The sequence below is a fragment of the Bison bison genome, unplaced genomic scaffold, assembly GCF_000754665.1.
Source record: "Bison bison bison isolate TAMUID 2011002044 unplaced genomic scaffold, Bison_UMD1.0 scf7180017864289, whole genome shotgun sequence".
NCBI lineage: Eukaryota > Metazoa > Chordata > Mammalia > Artiodactyla > Bovidae > Bison > Bison bison.
The window spans coordinates 6,986,126-7,007,118 of NW_011494861.1; the positions used below are offsets into that span (position 1 = coordinate 6,986,126).

At 47.8% G+C, this 20,993-nt stretch overlaps 1 protein-coding gene across 1 annotated transcript in view; it reads left to right on the forward strand.

The window, feature by feature from the left end:
• Positions 1-17,692, forward strand: part of NOL9 (nucleolar protein 9) — an 18,474-nt gene extending 782 nt beyond the window's left edge. Inside the window, exons 2-12 of the mRNA XM_010849948.1 lie at positions 746-965; positions 1,467-1,594; positions 3,998-4,133; positions 4,257-4,353; positions 4,898-4,995; positions 10,173-10,334; positions 10,513-10,810; positions 11,164-11,275; positions 12,758-12,935; positions 13,753-13,886; positions 14,486-17,692. Of these exons, the coding sequence (XP_010848250.1) occupies positions 746-965; positions 1,467-1,594; positions 3,998-4,133; positions 4,257-4,353; positions 4,898-4,995; positions 10,173-10,334; positions 10,513-10,810; positions 11,164-11,275; positions 12,758-12,935; positions 13,753-13,886; positions 14,486-14,635 (1,713 nt within the window). The 3' untranslated portion in view covers positions 14,636-17,692. The remainder of the gene's footprint in view (positions 1-745; positions 966-1,466; positions 1,595-3,997; positions 4,134-4,256; positions 4,354-4,897; positions 4,996-10,172; positions 10,335-10,512; positions 10,811-11,163; positions 11,276-12,757; positions 12,936-13,752; positions 13,887-14,485) is intronic.
• Positions 17,693-20,993: the final 3,301 nt, after the last annotated feature.

A 20,993-nucleotide genomic window follows, 5' to 3' on the forward strand; every position in this document is an offset into this window, starting at 1 on the left:
GGCAAGAACACTGGAGTGGGTTGCCATTTCCTTCTCCAATGCATGAACGTGAAAAGTGAAAGTGAAGTCGCTCAGTCGTGTCCGTCTCTTAGCGACCCCATGGACTGCAGCCCACGAGGCTCCCCCGTCCCTGGCATTCTCCAGGCAAGAGTACTGGAGTGGGGTGCCATTGCTTTCTCCGTCTTTGGGGCTGAAAGGACTTTAATAGTAATAATAGGTTGCATTTATCGAGTGCTCAGAAATGTCAGGCTCTAAGTGTTGTGGGTATCTGAACTCATTTAGTGCTACATGCTCTATGGAGTCATTACCACTAGGAATGTTTAGAGAAAAACAGAACATAGCTTAAGTAACCTGCCGGAAAGATATAAGTGGAGGCAGAGCCAGCAGTCAAACCCTTCACCTGGGCGTTGGTCTGGGAGGTCCCCCGCACTATAGCTTTGTAAGGACGGGGAGCCGTGAGAACAGCAGAACTAAGTTCAGGGGGCCCCCTTAGGTCAGTGTGCGTCAGACTGTCCCTTTTGCTGCTCCGGATATGATCTTAGATTAAAAGTATTCACATTTTAATCTATTAGTTTAAAATACATCATTACCTACAAGTTATTCTGTTACTTAGCGATAAATCTCTCTTTTTTTTAATTCATCTCCTTTTGATAACCTGAAGAGCCAGTTAAAATCTTAGAAGTTTTCTGTCATTGGTAGCAGAATCTGTAAGCTTATTTTTCCTTTCTTTTTTCGTCCCCTCCAGGGCTTTACTTTTAGTGGGATCTGTCGTGTGACCTGCCTCTACGGCCAGGTGCAGGTGTTTGGTTTTACCATCAGCCAGGGCCAGCCTGCCCAAAATGTCTTCTCCACCTACACCCACTCTCGTCTGACCATCAATGCTGTTCATTATTCAGTGCATGAGAAAAGCAAGAAGGAGATGAAGAGAGAAGCCCGAGTTCTGCTCAGACCTTATCTGAACCAAGGTAATGAAGAGAACTGAGTGACTTACTGAGGATGTATCATAATAAGGCAAAAACATTTTTTTTTTTGTCCACACCCTGCAGCATGTGGGGTCTTAGTTCCCTTGATAGAACCCATGTCCCCTACAGTGGAAGCTTGGAGTCTTAACCACTGGAGCACCAGGGAAGACCCAAGGCGAATAATTTTTAGTTGTTTACTGTGGCCTCAAACTTGCACTCTTTACTATATGTATTTAAACCCTCAAGGTCTGGAGAGTGAAGCTCTTTTTACCATTTCACAGATGAGGAAAGTCACCAAGGCCACACAGTGTTCAGGTAGCAAACCTGGATTGATTTCTCCATCCAGGTGTGTTTCTGTCATGCAGTATGGCCTCCTGAAAAAGGCTGTCATACATAATTCCTAGTCTCAAAAGGTGTGGACTTTAGCAGAGGAGAGGAAAGTCCCGCGGGGCATAGCGTTTGATGGAGTGCTGTTTCTAAGGCGGCTTATGTCTCTCTTTACAGATGACAGATATTGTTTGATGAGCAGTTTTTCTCCTCTGTGTTCCATCGTGTTGCTGGAACGTCTGAAAACCTCCACCGTGAACTTTATAATCAGCCATCCAGGTTTATCTTACATTTTCGTACAAGAGGTAGAACCAGTTTTCATTCAGAGTTTTGTTCATTACTTTCACCAAAACAGTCAGATGACTATGTAGGATGCCCCTAGTCTTATCTGTCTGTCATGTTGTGCTATAAGTCATACAGAATGTAACACATGTGTACAGTAAAAAAGTCAATAGAAGGATATATCAGAAAAATTGTCTCTTCTACGCCACTTAGCTTCATTCCCCAGATAAAGTCACCATTTTCTGTTATAGTTGATTAAATGCCTTTTGATATTTTAAAAATGGTTATCTTTATATTTTGATTCACCAACTTGAGACAGTATGAATTCTTTATAAATTCTGAGTAATTTCAGCGTACTTACACTTTCTCCCATCTCTTCCTTTCCTCATTTCCAAACTTTTGCTGTCCTTACTATTAATTTGCTGAAGTCAGATTGGTTCCTAAAATTGTCTCCCGTGAGCCAGTAAATTGAGCCAAATCTATAGGAACATCAGACTTCATGTGAGGTGTGAGGAGGAATCAGGGAGCAGCAGCAGGTTTTTTGGCCCGACTGTCTGAGTGCGCCGAGACATGGGGCTGTAGGAGGAGACTTAGGTCTGTAGCTGAAAGATGCCTCTTAGACATCCAATTGGAGATGCCTGCTGGGCAGTTGAATGTGTGAGTCAAATTCAGAGAAGAGGTTGTGTGCATGGGTGTGTGTTGAGTCGCTTCAGTTGTGTCTGAGTCTTTGTGGCCCTAGGGACTGCAGCCAGGCTTCTGTGTCCATGGGATTCTCCAGGCAGGAATACTGGAGGGGTTGCCATGCCCTCCTCCAAGGGATCTTCCTGACCCAGGGATCAAACCTGTGTCTCTTATGTCTCCTGCATTGGCAGGAGGGTTTTTTACTACTGAGCCACCCAGGAAGCCCAGAGAAGAGGTTTCAAATGTAAATTTGGGTGCTTTCAGTAGAATAGGGTTCCATCGCTTCTTGGCCTTTGGACTAAGATCAAGTGTAGTATCTATTCTTATCAGAATAGGGTTCCAAAGCCCATGAGATGGGATAATGACACTGAGAAGTTGATGCAGGTAGAAATGATAAGTTCAAGGTCTGAGCCTGAGGAGCAACAGAGAGACTGAGGAGTGGTAGTGCTCATGTTAAAGGAGAGCAGGTGAGTGTAATCAGGGAGCCTCTGAAGGAAGTGGGGGTGCCTGACGTTGCTGATGGTGAGATGAAGCCTGAGAAAGGAATTGCGTGCAGGCTCACCTTCTGGACAGGGTGGTTTTATGGCATTGCTGAGCAGACCAGCCTGATCGGAATGGAATCAAGGGCTGGGGAAGGAGGAGCTCAAGGGTTCAGTGGTTAGGGATTTTGCTTTTAGAGAGTTTAGCTATAAAGGAAAGAAAGAGATGAAACAGGTTGGAAGAGTAAGCCTGGTCGAGAGAGTTCTGGGTTTTGTTAAGATGGATGGAAAGAACCGCATGCTTGAACACAGCTTGTAGGAAAAAGCCACAGAAGAGCACGCTGATGGTGCTGTGGGGAGAGGATGGAGGGAGGGGTTCCAGTGTCTGTGTGGTCTGTTGGCCTTGGGAGCAGAGGCGCTTCCTTGAGAGTGGCTGGAGGAAATGCCCAGGACAGGGATGGAGGAGCGAAGCTCTCTTCTGATTGTTTCCTCTTACTCTGTGAAATGGTTCGGGGGATCACTGAGCGGAGGCATAGGGAGTAGGCAGGGGTTGGGGGTTTGACATGGAAGGAGAAGCTAAGAAATGCAGGCAGGATGATGCACGGGCTTCTGCGGTCACGTTAATTTAGTCAGTGCAGAATCTAGCAGCCTGGGAGGGCCACAGCGGTGGACATGGAGACCCCACCTGGCAGTGAGTGTTTCAGGTGCTGTGATCAAACTTGTTCCTTTTTCACTTACTTTCAGGTTTGTTTGTTTGTTTTCCTGCAACTACTCAAGCACCACTATTTAGATTCCTTATGATCTTTCGTGGATAACTTCCTCCTCCCCCCATGCCTATGTGTTAGTACCTTCTGGAATTGTATTTTCATATAAGGCAGAGAGTAACCTTTAGATTATCTCATTTTATAAGATGTTCTTATTTTGCCCTCAGTGATTGATAGTTGAGAATCAACTGAGAGGTGAGACGAAAGAAGGGATCAGAGTTATCTTTTTTCTCCTTTTTAATGTTTATTTATCTAGCCTCAACAGGTCTTAGTTGCACCTCTCAGGATGTTTAGTTATGGCATGCGAAGTCCCATTTGCGGCTTGTGGGATCTAGTTCCCTAACCAGGCATCAAACCCGGGCCCTCTGCATTAGGGGTGTGGAGTCTTAGCCAATGGGACCACCAAGGAAGTCCCCAAAGTTATCTTTTGTAGCTCACAACTATTTGAGGCTTATTAATTTCGAACCAAAGTAAAAGAAGCACATTATGTTATCATTTTCAGGTCCGGACTTTCCAGATTAACTCTGAGTATTTTGCCTTGAGATCTGTGGGTATTAGAAGAGAGAAAAAAAAAACTGGCTTGCGTTTAACGGAGAGCGCCTTTGCAGTTATGGAAGAGTTAGTGAGCATTTCTAGCGGTGAGTGATACAAACTGATGTAGTCTAGAGTTCGTCCGCCAGAGCCTCAGAGGATTACTGTTCATGATCAGAGTCCTAAAGACGACAGCTCGTGTCAGGGGTCAATGTTTGTTTCCCCTCCAGAAGAAGCAGACAGCTGCCCCGTCATTCTGGTCTGTGGCTGCCAGGACATTGGAAAGTCAACATTTAATAGATACCTCATTAACCAGCTGTTAAATAGGTAAGAGTGTTTTAATCCTGTTGTGACATATTGCCAGACTTTCAGCAGGAAGTAGGATTTTTGATTTGAGAAGCTAGACGGGATTGCATCTCAGCTCCTCCATAGAGATGACATACAAGTCTGTACAGAGCCGCTCAGCCGAGGAGGCCTCCTGGTTGTGCCATTTGGGGGTGCAGCTATGGCCCTCTCAGGTGTGCCCACCTTGCCGGTCGGGGAGCTCACGAGAGCCATCAGTTGATCTCAGAATCTGTTTTTGTCCAAACCCAGAGAGTCGGAGCAGGGATAAAGTCTGTGGTATTTAAAAAATAAAGTTTGAGGAAAGGCAGAGTTGTATCCATATAGCGAATAGACACTGTAGCCAGGCCTGCATCCTGTTTTCTCTTCACTGATATTTTCTCTATGCTGGTGTCATCTTCGGAGCATTCTGCCTGCAAGGCTGTGCGGGGTGGGGTATGCCTGTGTGTCACATAAAATCTTTATGTTCTGATTTACCTTGGACATGGTAAATAAAACGAGTTAAGATTTCTTTCTTTTAAATTTTCAGTGTATCCTGCGTTGATTATTTGGAATGTGATCTGGGGCAGACAGAATTTACTCCTCCGGGTTGCATTTCTTTGCTTAATATTACAGAACCAGTTCTAGGTATGTATTCTACATTTCTTAAATGTCTTGGTTTTACACAGTACAAAAGTAATGATACAAGAAAGTCAAAGAGTACAAAAGTATAAAATATAAAAAGATGAACACATCTCCCCATGAAACTTATGGTCTTCCCATAAGAATTCCTCTGGTCTCAAAAAAAACCCCCTAAAAACCCAATGATACCTTTCTAGAGTTCTATTTGAATAAATGGAACTACCATCCATTTTATTTTATGTAAATTAGAAACACTTTCCTCTAATACGAGCATCTTACATAATACTACACAATGATCTCAACCAAGAAATTGACATTGATATAATACAATAGTATTATATAGTTATATATATTATATATATAACTATATATATTATATAGTTAATAAACTAATCTATAGATTTTTTCAAAATCCATTAGTTACCCTACTAATACCCTTTTTATGTTTCAGAATCCAAATCAGAGTCCCATGCTGCTTTTTTTAATACAAAAATGTACATAACATGTTATTTATCATTTTGACTATTGATACATGTACAGTACCATGCCATCAAACACATTCGAAGCGCTGTGTAATCATTATCACTGTCTACCTCCAAAACATTTTCCTTGTCCTGGGCTGAAATGCTGTGTCCATTAAATAACAGTGCATCCCCTTCCAGCCTCTGAGGACCTCTGGTGTGCTGCCTGTCCCTCCCTGTGAATCTGCCTCTTCTGGGCACCTCATCCAAGTGAAATCATGCAGTACTTGTGCTCCAGTGTCAGGCTGTTTTCACTAAGTATAAGGGTTCAAGGTCTGTTCATATTGTTTGGTACTTCAGTCATGTCCTACTCTTTGCAACCCCATGGACTGCAGCACGCCTGGCTTCCCTGTCCTTCACCATCTCCCGGAACTTGCTCAGACTCATGTCCATAGAGTTGTAGCATATATCAAAATTAACTCCTTCTTGTGGTTGAAAATCATACCAATGTATGTATATCACATTTTGTCTATCTTTTTAACTGTGTTTTTATTTATTTATTTTTGATGGTGCTGGGTCTTCATTGCTACACATGGGCTTTCTCGAGTTGCAGCAAGTGGGGGCTACTCTTTGTTGTGGTGGGCAGGCTTCTTATTGTGGTGGCTTCCCTTGCTGCAGCACACGGGCTCTAGGGCGCCAGGGCTTAGTTGCTCCACGACATGTGGAATCACCACGGATCAAACTCTGTCCCCTGCATTGGCAGGCAGATTCCACCAGTGGACTACCAGGGAAGCCCCTGTATTGGTTCTGGTTTTCTGCCTGTTGTGACTAATGGTGCCGTGAATATTGGTTACAACTATCTTTTCAAGTCACCGCTTTCAATTCCTTTGGATATATATACACACATACATGCACACCCACGGGTGGTCATGTTTAACTTTTTGAGAAACTGCCAGACTGTTCTACAGCATCTGCACTGTTTTACGTTCCCATCAGTAGTTCACAAGGGTTCTGATTTCTCTACATCTTCAACAACACTTGTTATTTTGATCAGGGCCTTTCATGTGGATGGAAGTAATCTCTTTTTGGTCTTGGTTTGCATTTCCCTAATGACTAACGGTGTTAAGCCTCTTTCCATATGTTTATTGGCCATTTGTACGTCTGCTTTGGAGAAATGGCTGTTTTAGTCCTTTGCCCATTGTTGAATTGGGTTCTTTGTTTTTGTTGAGTTTTAGGAGTTCTGTATATATTCTGGATGTTAATTCTTTGCTAGATATGCAATTTGCAGATACTTTGTCATTTTATTTGTTTTTGACAATATCCTTAAATGCACAAAAGTTCTTAATTTTTATGTTTTTGCTGCCTATGCTTTTTGGATCATCCATGAAGTTGTTACTAAATCTAGTCTCATAAAGATTTTCCGTAATGTTTTCTTCTAGGAATTCTGCTAGTTTTACCTCTAGCACTTAGGTCTTTGATGATTTTGAGTTACATTTTGTGTTTGACACAAGAGAAGGGTCTCACTTCGTCCTTATGTACACGGATGTCCAGTTTTCACTATCTATTTGTTCTTTCCACAATGAATGGTCTTGACACCCATGTTGAAAATCATCTGACCACACATCCATACATCAGTGCGTGCTGAGTTGCTTCAGTCACGCCCGACTCTTTGCGACCCCATGGTCTGTAGCCCACCAGGCTTCTCTGTCCATGGGATTCTCCAGGCAACAATACTGGAGTGGGTTGCCATGCCCTCCTCCAGGGGATCTTCCCAACCCAGGGATGGACCCTACAGTTCTGTGTCTCCTGCATTGGCAGGTGGGTGCTTTACCACTAGCGCCACCTGGGAAGCACGTGCATGCAAGGATTTTTTTCTCGTGCTCTTTATTCCATTGGTTTACACATAGCCCCTAGGCCAGTACCACACTTTTAATTACCGTACCTTTGTAAGAAGTTCAAAATTGGGAAATGTGAGTCCTCCAGCTTTATTCTTTCTCAAGACTGGTCATTTTGAGACCCTTTGCAATTTCATATGAATATTAGAATAGGCTTTTTCATTTCTGGGGAAAGGGCTGTTAGAATTTTGATTGGGATTGTATTCAGTCTTATTTTTCACTTGGCTGGGTGGCAAGGCATGTGGGATCTTAGTTCCCCGACCTTGGATTGAACCCACACCCCTGCAGTGGAAGCAGAGTCTTCATCACTGGGCCACCAGGGAAGTCCCAAGGATTGCATTCAATCTGTAGATGACATAGTATTAACATTTTCCTATCCATGAACACAGGATGTCTTTCTGATTTTTTATGTCTTCTTTAATTTCTTTAAGCAATATTTTACCTCCTTGGTTAGATTCACTTCTAAGGACTTAATTCTTTAGTTATTGTAAATGCAATTGCTATTCTAATTCCCTTTTCAGATTGTTAATTGCTGGTATGTAGGAACATACTGATTTTTGTGGGATTTTGTTGTTTGTTTTTTCTTATTTAAAAAGTTTTTTTGAGTGTGTATGTGTTTTTTTTGTTTTTTTTTTTTAACAATTTTTTGTTGTTGTTTTTGGCCATGCAGTGCAGCTTGTGGGATCTTAGAGTCCCCAGTCAGGGATCAAACTCAGGCTCCCAGCAGTGGAAGCGCAGAGTCCTAACTGTTGGACCGCCAGGGAATTCCTCTCTTTTAGCTGATTTCATTGTTCCTCTTTTTACATTTTCTCTGTCCTATTTAATTTTTCCCCCCTTTTACCATATTTTTAAAAACAAGGACACTGATACATCATCATAAATACAACCACCAAAATCAGGATGGTGACATTGCTATAGTGTAGTTAACTCGGTTTTGTCCCTTTTGTCTCAGTCATCTGTGTAGGCCCAGTGCGTACTTAAAAATCTTTAGTCTTCTTTAATATGGAGACTGTTACCTGGCTTTTCTAATCTTCTATGACCTTGACAGTTTGAAGAGTACATTTATGGGTTTTCCCATATTTAGATCTAGAAGTGACGCTGTGTTCTCTGTGTCATATCAACACACTGTCAGTTTGTCCTGTTACCAGAGACTTAGCTTTGATCAGTTGCTTAAGATAGCGTTTTCTGATCTAACTAGGTGTGGTGTTTTCATTTTCTTCTGGATGTCATTGCTTCCAAAGTCCCTCGGTGGACAGTTAGTTCAGTTCAGTCGCTCAGTCGTGTCCGACTCTTTTCGACCCTATGAATCGCAGCACGCCAGGCCTCCCTGTCCAGCACCAACTCCCGGAGTTCACTCAGACTCATATCCATCGAGTCAGTGATGCCATCCAGCCATCTCATTCTCTGTCGTCCCCTTCTCCTCCTGCCCCCAATCCCTCCCAGCATCAGATTCTTTTCCAGTGAGTCAACTCTTTGCATGAGGTGGCCAAAGTACTGGAGTTTCAGCTTCAGCCTCATTCCTTCCAAAGAAATCCCAGGGCTGATCTCCTTCAGAATGGACTGGTTGGATCTCCTTGCAGTCCAAGGGACTCTCAAGAGTCTTCTCCAACACCACAGTTCAAAAGCATTAATTCTTCAGCTCTCAGCTTTCTTCACAGTCCAACTCTCACATCCATACATGACAGTTAGGGAATATACATATACTTAAACCCATGCATGTCATATATGTACATACATAATATGTGTGCATACTTGTACACATATATGTAAATACATATTTTTATGTCTTTGTATAGGTTTCTGTTTATTAAGAGCCATGAATTTGCACTGATCATTCTTTTCTTTTTCTTTTTTTGGCCAATCTCCATGGCTTTTGGGATCTTGTTCCCTGACCAGGGATCCAACCCAGTCCCCTGGACCAGCAAGGAATTGTGATCATTCAGATCCTAATCTCACACCCAGGGTGCCTCCTAGTTAACCTTCCCCCTTCCACATTTATCAGCCCCTTTTCCAGTGGTGCAAACCCTGGCTGCACTTATTCTCAATGTACTTACATATTTGTTCATTCCCTAGACCACGCAGGCCTCTCTCAGTTGTGGGCTGCCCCAGGTCTCCTGACTCCAAGCTTGAGGGGCGCCTCGCCAGCTCTTCCCTAGGTGGCCTTGCACCAGCCGCACTGACCGAGGCCCTTGTGACTATGTTGTGCCGTGGTCCTGGTCACCTGCCTGCCATGTGCGCTGGCCCTGGCCGCAGCCCTGACCAGAGGGGATGGGACAGACTGCTGTTGTGATGAGGGTGTGTCCTCTCAAGCTGGACTGCTTGAGTTCCAGTCCCACTGATCCCTACTAGCTGTGTGACCTTGCTCAAGGTCTGTAAAAATTGAGAAAGTAAATACTACCTGTGTCATAGGGGTTTATGAAAACTAGAGACTCTGTGTAGCACATGTAGGACATGGTAAGTACTGTATTCCAGCAAGTGATTACTGTTGTATTAATTATTGTGTGTACGCCCTGTGGGGGTGTTTTTTCTGTTCACAGATGTGTCCTAAGTATCTAGAACAATGCCCAGCATGCAGCAGGCGTCTGGTAGATGTTTGTTGAATGAATGGCCATATTAGGACATAGTTTGGATTAACCGTGTATAAATGCAGGCGTGTCTGTGTTTGAAGTTGAAAGCTTAGATTTCCAAAAGTGAGAGCACAGCTATTCCTAGTGGTCCGATGGGCTCAGATTTCCTGAGCAGCTTTGTCAGGAATCATGGCTAGACCATAACCCTTGCCACCTCTTAGGTTCTCATGGATTAATGACTCTCACCTTTATCTTCTTAGGACCACCTTTCACCCACCAGAGGACACCCCAGAAAATGGTCTATTATGGGAAAACTTCTTGTAAAAACAACTTTGAAAACTATATTGAGGTAATAAAGTATGTTTTCAGCTCCTACAAGCGAGAGTCCCCTCTTATCATCAACACCATGGGCTGGGTGGCAGGTAAGTCCATGGTGGCGCATCTGGCAGAAAGGGTTGGGTGATGGGAACGGGTGCGTGCGTGGCTTTTAGACGTTAGCGCTGAAGCCCGGTCCTTAGGAGGCTCCTCGTCTCAGCCTCTCATGGGCACACATCACCACCCAGGTGCACTGACTGGGCTCTGTCGTTTACTTCCTCGCAGACCAGGGTCTCTTGCTTCTCATTGACCTGATCCGCCTGCTGTCACCCAGCCACGTCGTCCAGTTTAGCTCGGACCGGAGTAAATACATGCCGGACCTCACCCCCGATTTCGTGGACGACATGGACGGCTTGTACACAAGACGCAGGTCCAGAGTCAGAAACAGAGGGTTCCACCTGCCCGAATTTGCTGAGAGTTTGGAGTTTGCTGATGAAGAAAAAGAGGGTCCAGTTATGTCTACGGGATACAAGCTGATGTTCGTGAAGTCAGAGTTTGTGACTGGGAAAACGTCCAGGAATAGGTAAGCAAACCACCATGGCTGGAGAATTCCATTTTCTTCAGTCTGACAAGGTCTTCTGTCCTCGATTCCTTCAAAGGGGTCAGTCCCTTAAAATCTTTCAGATCTCTGTCAGAGCTACCTGTTTACAGAGAAGAGTCAGGTCTGTTCCGAACGGTTCCTTTGCCAGTGGAAATGCCCAGAATTGGCCTCCAGATCTGCTTGCCCCTCTCGGAGCTTTGACCTGAAGGATCTCCAGTGGGTTTATGGAGAGGCAAGGTCTACGGTCCCGAGGCTGGAACGTGGGCTGTGTCAGGACAGGTGGGCCCTGTCTCGGAGCGGGAGGTGGGCCTCTCACCTTCTGACTTACTTTTCAGAGAATCACATAACAGAATCCTCCGTGAGCTGGCAGTGCTGGGTTACCTGAGCCAGTTGCAACCCCCAGTGCCGAAGCCACTGCGTGCCTTACACGGTCTGACCCCCTACCAGGTAACCTGAGCTCTCAGGGGGACTGTCCGGCTTCCTGTGTGCCCGTCTCACCTCTTTATACCCCTTCACTCGTGTCATCCTCAGCCTTGAGGTGTTGATGTGCCCACTGTGCCCATTTTACAGTCGGGAGCTGAAGGATCCGGTGGGAGTGGATCCACCTCCAGAGGGTCTGACCCTGGTTTCCATCCTGACCAGGAATGTTCTGCCTAATACCAGAGGTGGCCCTGGGACCACACCCTGCAGCCCAGCTCCACCCTTCTGCCGACTGGCCGTGTGCGACTCGGGCTGTGAGTGGTGGTGACGGGCCTCGTAGATGCTTGTGTGCCCAGAGAGCACGTGTAATGCGTTTCAGATGTTGTCACAGGTTGATTCTAGCTCTAAAGTATGTGCATCTTGGATTCCAATCTCTGAAGGACTGTTTTGGGAAGAAACCACCATAGTATTAGGGTCCCAGATGATGGAAGAATCAAATAGCGACAGGTATCATTTCTAAGTGCTCACCCTGTGCTGTGCTGTCCTCTACTCACCGAGGCCCTGTTATTACCCCCACTTTACAGATGATGGAACTGAGGCCAGGGGCAGACTCAGCTTGCCCACAGGACGTAGGAAAAGTCTGGGCTGGGACTGGCTGGCGCCCAGGTGGCCTGACTCTGGACCAGAGCCCTCACTCCACTGTATGGCCTGCGCAGTGCTGAGCACACAGTGGGCCAGGTGCTCTGCTGAGCCTGTGGGGAAGGTGCTGGTACACACCCCACTTACAGCTAGAAGACTGGGCAGGCAGGCAGGTGGAGATGCTGGGCAGAGGTCACACAGGCAGGGACGGTGACCAGGGAGTGTGGGGTAGGGGGGCAGCATCATGTTGCCCAAGCCCAGTGGAGAGATTGGCCCCAGGCTTCCAAGCCCCCTCCACTGAAGAACCCAAGGCAGTTTTTTTGGGTGATTTGCTCTTGTTTATACTCACTGGCAATGCTCTGTAACTGGACTTGAAACTTATCTGGCTATTTTAAAAGTGTGTAGTTACCCAGAGAACTACATGTTAAAGGTAGTCCTTTACTGTGTGCTCAGGAAGGTGGTCCATTTTCTTAATTCAGTAATTCCCTTAGGGGCTTCTCCTCACTCTGTGGGTGTTTACTTTCTTCCGCCCAGAGACCTGTTGCTGATGAGTTTTCAGTCTCCCTCCTACCTTCAGCTCATGCCCACATCCCTGAATTCGCATCTCATGTGTCTCTTTAGGCAGAGTTGCAGGCATTCAATTTAGATTTCTAGCAAGTGTTGTTGGTGTGCATGAGCTTTGTGTAATTTTCCTCAGTTCTCAGTCTAAAGCAGTGAAACACTAAACAATTTCCATTCCGTTTAGATATGTTTTGGTGGGCAGTTTGGCAGATAAAACTTCAGATGGCTGACTCGTCAGCTTGTAGAAACTACTGACATAAGCAGTCTTTAGAGTCAGATCACTGAAGGGGGTGCGTGTGTGTCCTCCAGGTCCCTTTCAATGCCGTCGCGCTCCGGATCATCCACGCTGATGTGGCCCCCACCCACATCCTGTACGCCGTGAATGCCAGCTGGGTCGGGCTCTGCAAGATCCTGGATGACGTCAGGGGATACGCCAGCGGGCCCATCCTGCTTGCCCAGAGTCCCATCTGCGATTGTGTGGGGTTTGGTGAGTCTGAGAGGAAAATCTGAGTGTAAACCTACTGAAATTGACCCACCTGAGCAGCTGTAGATTGGCGGGGCTTGACCTTGTTGCTGTCACTTGCCTGGAGTGGTCAGAGAGCTTGTCTGTCCTCTGTGAAGTGGGCCCTGGGAGGTAGGGGGCAGGAAGGAAGCGGTTCTTCTTTGCTTGCCCTGCCAGCTCCTCTAAATGCAGGAGTCCTCAAGGCCTGGCCAGGCCTCCCTCTCATCTGACGTGTTTTCTGTGGCTCTCAGTCCATTGTAGGCTGACCTCTGTACACGCTCTCCGGCACAGCATCAGAGCTCCAAGCCGGTGTTACCAGTCACTCTTCTGCTTAGTTGTCTCCCTGGCATCTAAGACTTCACTCCAACACTGAGGTCCTGATAGATCCATCAGCCGTTCCCTGACATTCCGCCCGCAACTCCTCCTCCTACCCTGCACTGGCCATGAATGATCCTTGAAAGATTCACTCTGTGTTTGGGTCAGGCCCCCTGGGTCCTGCTTGGCACCCCTTCGTTTCGTTTATCACAGTCCACACACCAGCCTGATGCCTTCTTGTTTCAGAGTGTCAGACTCCTCAATCTCATCTGTTCTCAGCATGCTCAGGGGCTCGGTAGTTGTGGGGCACAGGTTTAATTGCTCCGCGGCACATGGCATCCTCCTGGACCAGGGATGGAACCCATGTCCCCTGCATTGGCAGATGGATTCCTCTCCACTGTAGCACCAAGGACGTTAGAAAACTCATAAGCCGTTCTGCAGTTCTGAGTGGTGGGGAGGATGATCTTGTGTGTTGTGTGTCTTCAAGGGATTTGCAGGGGGATCGACATGGAGAAGAAGCTTTACCACATCCTCACTCCCGTGCCCCCAGAGGAGCTGAGACACGTGAACTGTCTGCTGGTTGGGGCTGTGAACATCCCACAGTGTGTTCTCAAGAGCCAGGTGTGTGCAGCCCTGGAGCTCGCTGGCCTCCAGGTCGCATGGCAAGTGCGGACCTGAAGTTGGGCCGGGAGTCACAGAGCAGGTTCTTGTTTGGGAAGCTTACACTCCTTTGTAGAGATGGACAAGGCCGGGTGACATGTCCGCATGGCCTGAAGGTCTGGAGTGTGAGTCCCCATCACCTTGGGCAGGAGCCCTGGGTGGAGCCGTCATCTCAGGCATGGGTGTGGGAGAAAAAGGGCAGAGGTGGTGACCCCAGGGTGACCCTTCCTGAAGACAGTCTTCAGAGGCTCCTGTGGGAAGGTCACGGAAGGTCACGGTGGCCAAGGGCATCCGTGTGGCCCCAAACCAACCCCAAACCAAACAGCAGGACCTGTAGGCAGCTGAGGAGGCAGCTGAGGAGGCAACCGGTATCCCCCTTGTCACCTGCTGATTCAAGAGAGAGCCCCATCTCTTGCTGTTGGACATGTTTGGGGGGTTGAAATGTAAGTGGGCCCTTCCAAGGAAGGGGAGCTGAGGATCTTAGGAGCGATCTAATACTCTCTTCCATCTTGGCCAGATTCTAAGTGTTCCCACATGTTTTCTCTGTGTTTCCATTTCAGGGTGGGCTCGAAGGGACCATACCTTATGTCACAACAGATTATAATTTTAAGCTTCCTGGAGCATCAGAGAAAATTGGAGCAAGAGAAAGTGGGGCAACGTATAAAGAGAAAGGACATCCCAAACCTAAGTTCTATCGAAAAACATACTGATGTTCTTAATACAGGAAGGACCTTCCTCCCAGAAAGCTTGACCATCTCCAGCCTGGCATCACTGGACGATGGGGTCTGTGACCGTGAACAGAACAGCATGCTTACGTAGCAAACAGTGCAGTTTCCTGCGTAGCTCATGGATGCATTTAGCGTACGTACACTCTTCAATTGACATGACAGAGGTTTTCCCTAGTCTTCTGTTTGGTTTTCTAAAGGAATCAAGAAGCAGGGACGAGTTCGTGCACCATTGAAACAGAACGTGGTCGATTCCTCATGAAGTTTTTCAAGGACCTGGTTGCTGGTATCTGGATAAAAATAGAGAAACCAGACCACAGAAATGTCTCAAAGGGGAAAGCAGGACATCTGGTGGGATGGAGAGCATAGAAAGGTACAGAGTTACCCTGTGGTCCTCTCTTGGGGGGTGCTCCCAGCCCTGCTCACTGGATGCTCCCTGGCCTCTGCCATACACATGGGTTGAGGATTATGCTTATATTTGGTGTTAAATTTATTCAAGGTTTCATAGATAAAAGTTTGCCTCAAGAACCCTTCATCTTTTAAAAATCTGATGCTGAAAAATTTTACCCTGAAAAAATACTCTCAAACCCAGGAAGCTTGTCCTGGAGCCTCTTTAAAACTCAGTTTGTCCTGATTGACTTCTCATCTGAGATGGAAACGCACAGTGAGCAGGGCCGGAAACCAGGCTGTTTGGACCAAGGCCCAGCGGAGCGGCTCCTGCTGTTGGTCTCCGTGGCTGGACACAAATGCCAGTGGTGGTGCTGGACCCAGGGGCTTCGGAGGAAATGGTGGCCCTTCATCTTCTCTCCGGAGTCAGCCTTCTTTAACCTCCAGGGTTGGAAATGGTTTGGTAAACAGGCGGGCCGGTTCACATCACATCGTGTCTGCGTTTAGGACCCTGAGATGCCTGCAGAAGCAGCATTTCGTCCTGGTGCTCTGCATTCCGGCTTCCGAGCAGGACGCCTCGAAGGACCACTGTTAGGATGAGGGTTGTTACGGCTTACGTCCATTTGAGGCGTTGATCATCATTGTCCTCAGTGTTCTGGGGGCCGATCCCTCATGTCATAGAGCTCTTGTCACCCTCCAGGATCGGCTTTGATATTCAGAGACCATTTAAAGTCTAGTTTCTTAGTTGCATCTTATTTATATCTAAGTTTAACTTGTACATACATGTTCTGTCTTGGCCTTGCAGTGACTTTTGCAGTCAGTCCACCATCAACTTTTTTTGCCTTCTTCACAAGTTCCTGTATCATTACAGTGATGCTTAAGGTCTTTAGCAGTAAGTCTTGGGAAGAATGAAAGTGGTGATCTGTCATTTGCATTTTCATTGAATCCTGACTCATTAAGTCCTGGTAGGCTGTTTCCTTCGGGCCTTTAAGGTTGCCCCCCCCAGTCCCCATTGGTAAGGAAAACAGCGTTGCCACTAGAGGGAGCTGTCAGCCATTGGTCAGCTGGCCATGCTGGACTGGAGATGGCAGAGGAGCCCCTGGAGACCTTTCTCAGCGTCTAGAGATGCTGGAGACGGCCCTGTGGTCAGCACCTGGGTGTGCCGTTCAGATGGGCAGCGGTGCACACACCCTGGGTGTTGGCCCGTTGGATAATCAGTGTTGATGGTGCAGGCTTCTGTCACTTCCACAGCATGTGTTGCTTCAGGATGGCCAGTGAGGGCTCTGTGTTGGAGATACGCTTGGCAAATACTCCTGGGACCTCCCTAGTGGTCCATTGGTTAGAGCTCTGCGCTTCCATGGCAGGGGGCAAGGGTTCAATCCCTGGTCGAGGAACTAAGATCCTGCATGCCGAGTGGGATGTGAAAAACCAAACAACTCTTAGTCATTTCTGTGTGATTGTCAAAGCGGTACATAACTTATTTTAAGAAAATCAAATTAATATCTGACTTAGAACATGGAAGCCCTCAATCACTGATTTTGTGGTTTGTTAAAATCAGTTCTTCAGACCTGTTTTTAGGACAGGTAAACATGAAAAATGGAAAAAAATCCTCCAATCTTAGGGTTGATTTAATTTTGTGAAGAAAGGTAGTTCTGTTGTTCCCATCGGTCCCCAGGTAGGTCTTGGGGACAGGAACTAGTTTGTCCTTGGAGACCCCAGTGTAGAACTGAAGTTTGAGAAAGGGGAGAGGAGTAGGTGAGCTGGCCTTGGGATTATGACTTTTGAGAAAACAAACTCTTGAGACTGGCCACCTGGAGAGGATACGGGGGTGGAGAGGACGTGGTGAGGCCCCAGCTGAGCCAAGGGGCCCCCCTTGCCGATATCAGGACCCCTGTGATGGGCAGGTCCCCACCCTCGCGGATACTCAGGTCTCTGCCTGGAAGATGGCATGAAGAGGACCAAGTGACACGGGATGGTGATTTTTAGATTGTCTGCTCATTCTTTCCCTTAGATTTGGGTGAGGCCATGTGGCTGTTATCATGGCAGGCTGTGATGTTGAAGCTCCAAGTCCATGTCCTGACTGGGCCACCAGCTGGCAGTGTAGCTTTGAGGGGTGTTTCACTTGAGCCTGTGACCTTCTTTAAGATGGGTGGGTGGCGCTTCTCTCGGGTCCCTGCATGAGGAAGGCGTGAAACGCATCCACAGCAGGCCTAGCTGTAACTCCTGGCCTGTGGCCTGTCTCTGGCTGGGTTGTAAATCCTAGCAGACAGGAGGAAGACTGTGTTCCTCAGAGTCACCTTGGGTCGGAGCGGAAACTCAGTGTTCACATCTGAAAACATCTTGCCACGGCCCCCAGGCAGTGGCACCGTTCTTCCTGCTGTGGGTCCTGCTCAGGCTCCCACCCGTCGTCACCTGCCCCTGGGAGTTTTTCATAAGCCCCACTATTGCTCATCTGTGTAGGAAACGATCCTGAAGTCCACCGCCATGTTATCACTGTTGACGCCGTGACCTGTCTCACCCAGTATTTTTCTAAACTGCACATGTGCGTTTGTGTGTTTTACAAACCTGTTTGTCCAATTGTATGTATGGTTTCTATCCAGCTTTTTTCACTTACATGTGAACTTCTGTATCAATAAATATTTTTGAGAATGTAAATTTGTGTCATTTTGTTCCATATATAGATAGACCATTTTATTCCAGGAAATGGTTTGAATGCTTAGAAGAAATGGCAGAAACATTGGAAGGGGGTAGTGAAACCGGTGTCATGGCAGGGAAGAGGGGAGGGCCCTGCAAGCGCCCGCACCTTTTTCCTGTTTCACTAGCAAGTGGAGTAAGCTCCAAGGGGAGTTAGCTTCATTTCTCTTTTTGGGCTCCAAGTGTTAGCCACTCAGTCATGCCTCTGCCATTCCTTTCTCCAGGGGATCCCAACCCAGGATCAAACCCGATCTCCCGCATTGCAGGCAAATTCTTTACCATCTGAACCACCAGGCTCAAGGATGTATGTTATGTCTCTCCTGGACTATCTTTGAGACTCTATTAGTAGGAAAAAGAATTTTGTTCCCAGAAGAGTACAAATAGAAAGGAAGCCAGCCAGCAGGCCGGGGGTCTGTGCCTGTAACTGCCTCTTCCTGAGCGAGCGCTTGGCCCCTCTGCCCTCGGCCCCAGGGTGGGACCTGGCAGAGGCAACGAGACTTGGCTGCCAGGCTGAGCCTGAACAGTGGCTAAGATAAATATGGGGCCCATCTGTGCAGTAGAGGAGCCACGTGATGCAGGGCCTCCAGAAAGGTTTGGCCGAGTGAAAGAGTTCCAAGGCTTTGCCAGGAAAAGAAGAGGACAGAGGGTGGGCTGCGGGGTGAGGGAGCAGTCTGAAAGGAGCCACACTTGGAGTTGAGGGGCAGCGGGTCCAATCTGGAGATCCCGGGAGCTGAGTAAGCAGTCTTGGGAATCAGCTAACAGAGTCGAGCTGGGCAGACAATGTGTTGGGCTGGGAAGCCAAGGGTTGCCATGGCGACTGGTCCCGATGCTGCTGTGGCGCTCAGCAGACTGTGCCTGGGATATTTCTAATGCTTCAGAGCTGGTCTCCGGGCTGTGAATGTCAGCCCGGCAGGGACAAGCCACGAACTTTCAGGCCTTCCTCCCCGCTGAGGAGTCCAGCTGGGAAGGGTCTTCGTGGTGCTGCTTTCCTGAAAAGAAGGGAAGGCCCCTGCCGAGGGAGCCAGCAGTGTGAGAAGTGCGTTCCAGGGAGCACATGGGTACTTGGGGATGGAAAATCCAAGGAGAGGAAACCGGCAGCAAGAAAACACGGTGCAAACCCCAGCCACTGAGTCCATACGTTAAAACATACAGCGCCCAGGGGGCCTGAGTTGGAGGAGAGGCAGATTGGCAGGGCCGAGAGTTCAGTGGTTTTCTGTGCAGACGACTCAGCTGGAGAAATCAAGATCGGGGCTGAGTTGAGGAGAAGCCCTCCAGGGTTGGGACTGCAGCCGGGCAGAGAGGGACGGAGACTGCGGGTCTAGCACGTGGCTCAAGGGCCAGGCAAGGTGCCACCACCTGAGGTCAAACATGAATTCTGTCCTGACAAAACACGGGTCTCCACCGCACAGCTGGCTCAGCCTCCATTCAGGAACCGGTGAGTATATTTTCTTCCTCTGGTTCAGAAAAGAGGGTTGAAGAGGAGGGAGAAAAGGGGATTTGGTGGGTCTTGGAGGGGCTTGGTTATGACCCCTCACTTGCAGAATTCGCCTGGGCCATTTGAGAACATTTCCTGCAGGGGGGGCGCACATTCCGTCCTAAGGGGTGATTTAATGAACTGAGAGCCTGGAATGCAGGGTTGGCCATCAGCTCTGACTTAGGTGCAGGGAAAGGAGGCTTTCGGTTTCAGCCATCCGACCCCTGAAAGAAGAAAGAACAGGGTCCCATATGAAGAGCTGCTCCACTGGCGGCTGCTGAGGATGGGGCTGGGAGGGCCTGCGGTGGGGGAGGCTGTCCAGCTTCCTCTTCTGGGATTTAGAAGGTAGGTGAGAAAGCAGCCCCCAGACTTGCAAACCAGTTTTGTGCATTAAAGCTGGGTCCCCACTGGCAGGATGGCCAGGAGCAGGCTCCCAACTGTAGCTTTGTAGGGCCACGACATTCCTCTGAAACCATAGATATTTGTAGGTTCACTTCTGATGCACGCCGTGACGCATTTTGGCAATGGGGGATCAGGAAAGGTGTGTGTGGACTCAAATAGGCTTCCAGCACTCCACCGTCAGAACCCTGGCCTGGGAAACACCCTGTTCCTGGCCAAAGAGAAAATGGCTTGAAGGTGTGTTAGCTGCTGACCTCTCAGCACTCACAGAAGAGCCCTCATTCCGACCTTTGTCGGCCCACCACCCCCTCCCCCACCCCCGTGGCTGGACCAAGACAGATTTAGGAAGCAGACAGTGAATCACACAGGACTCTGAGCACTCACTCGGCCTCCCTGCAAGGCCATCCCCTCCCCGGGAAGGGTCTGCACTGCTGATGTAGTCTTCCTCTAGCTCATACCCCCATGCAAAACTTACCTACCATGCTGGGGTCTCTGCTGGGCGTGGCCAGAGAGTTAAATGGACAGGTGCCTCTCACGCTAATATATGAGCCTCCAGTGACCCATGTCCAGTTCACTCAAGGTCCATCACGGCTCACTCACTGCGGGGGAGATTGTTTCCAGGCTTGTGTGAGATGTGGGCTACAGCCCCAAATCATGGCTGCCACATGGACATCAGAGAATAGCCCACCCCTGCTGCTTCAGTTTGTTTGTGTCTTTTAAATTAATTAATCATTTTTTTGGCCACACCATGAGGTTAGTGGGATCTTAGTTTCCTGATCGAACCAGGGGTTGAACCAGATCCCCAACAGTGGAAGCTTGGAGTCATAACCACTGGACCTCCAGGCAAGTCCCTGATTATGTCTTTAAGCCCTTTACTGATTTGTTTTTGATATGGAAGGACAAGTGGTGTAAATTCCCTGGCAGTCCAGTGACTAAGATTCTTCACTTTCACTGCCGGGGGTGTGGGTTTGACCCCTGGTTGGGGAAGTAAGATCCTGCTAGGCCATGTGGTGTGGCCAAAGAAGGGGGAAAAGAACACAGGACCGCTAGTTATGCTTTTGCCATGTTTCCAAGTTTTAAACAAGCTTTGGCAGAATATTTACTGAGGTCATATTAATTGTCGGGCATTGTGCCAGGGGCTGGGCTGGTGGTGATGAGCAAGATAAATGCCCGTCCTTTTAGAATCCTACCACTGTGTGCCAAGGACAGGAAAACAGGAAATTGAAAAGCAGTTTGATGTGTATTAAACAGAGCGATGCGACTGTAGGGTAATGGGTTCATACATAAGAGAGGTTCCTCTTATAACACCCATCTGGGGGATTCTTTTTAAGGAATCACATCACCAAAAGGATACAGTGATGTCAGTTAGGTAAAGACTATGGGTAGAAA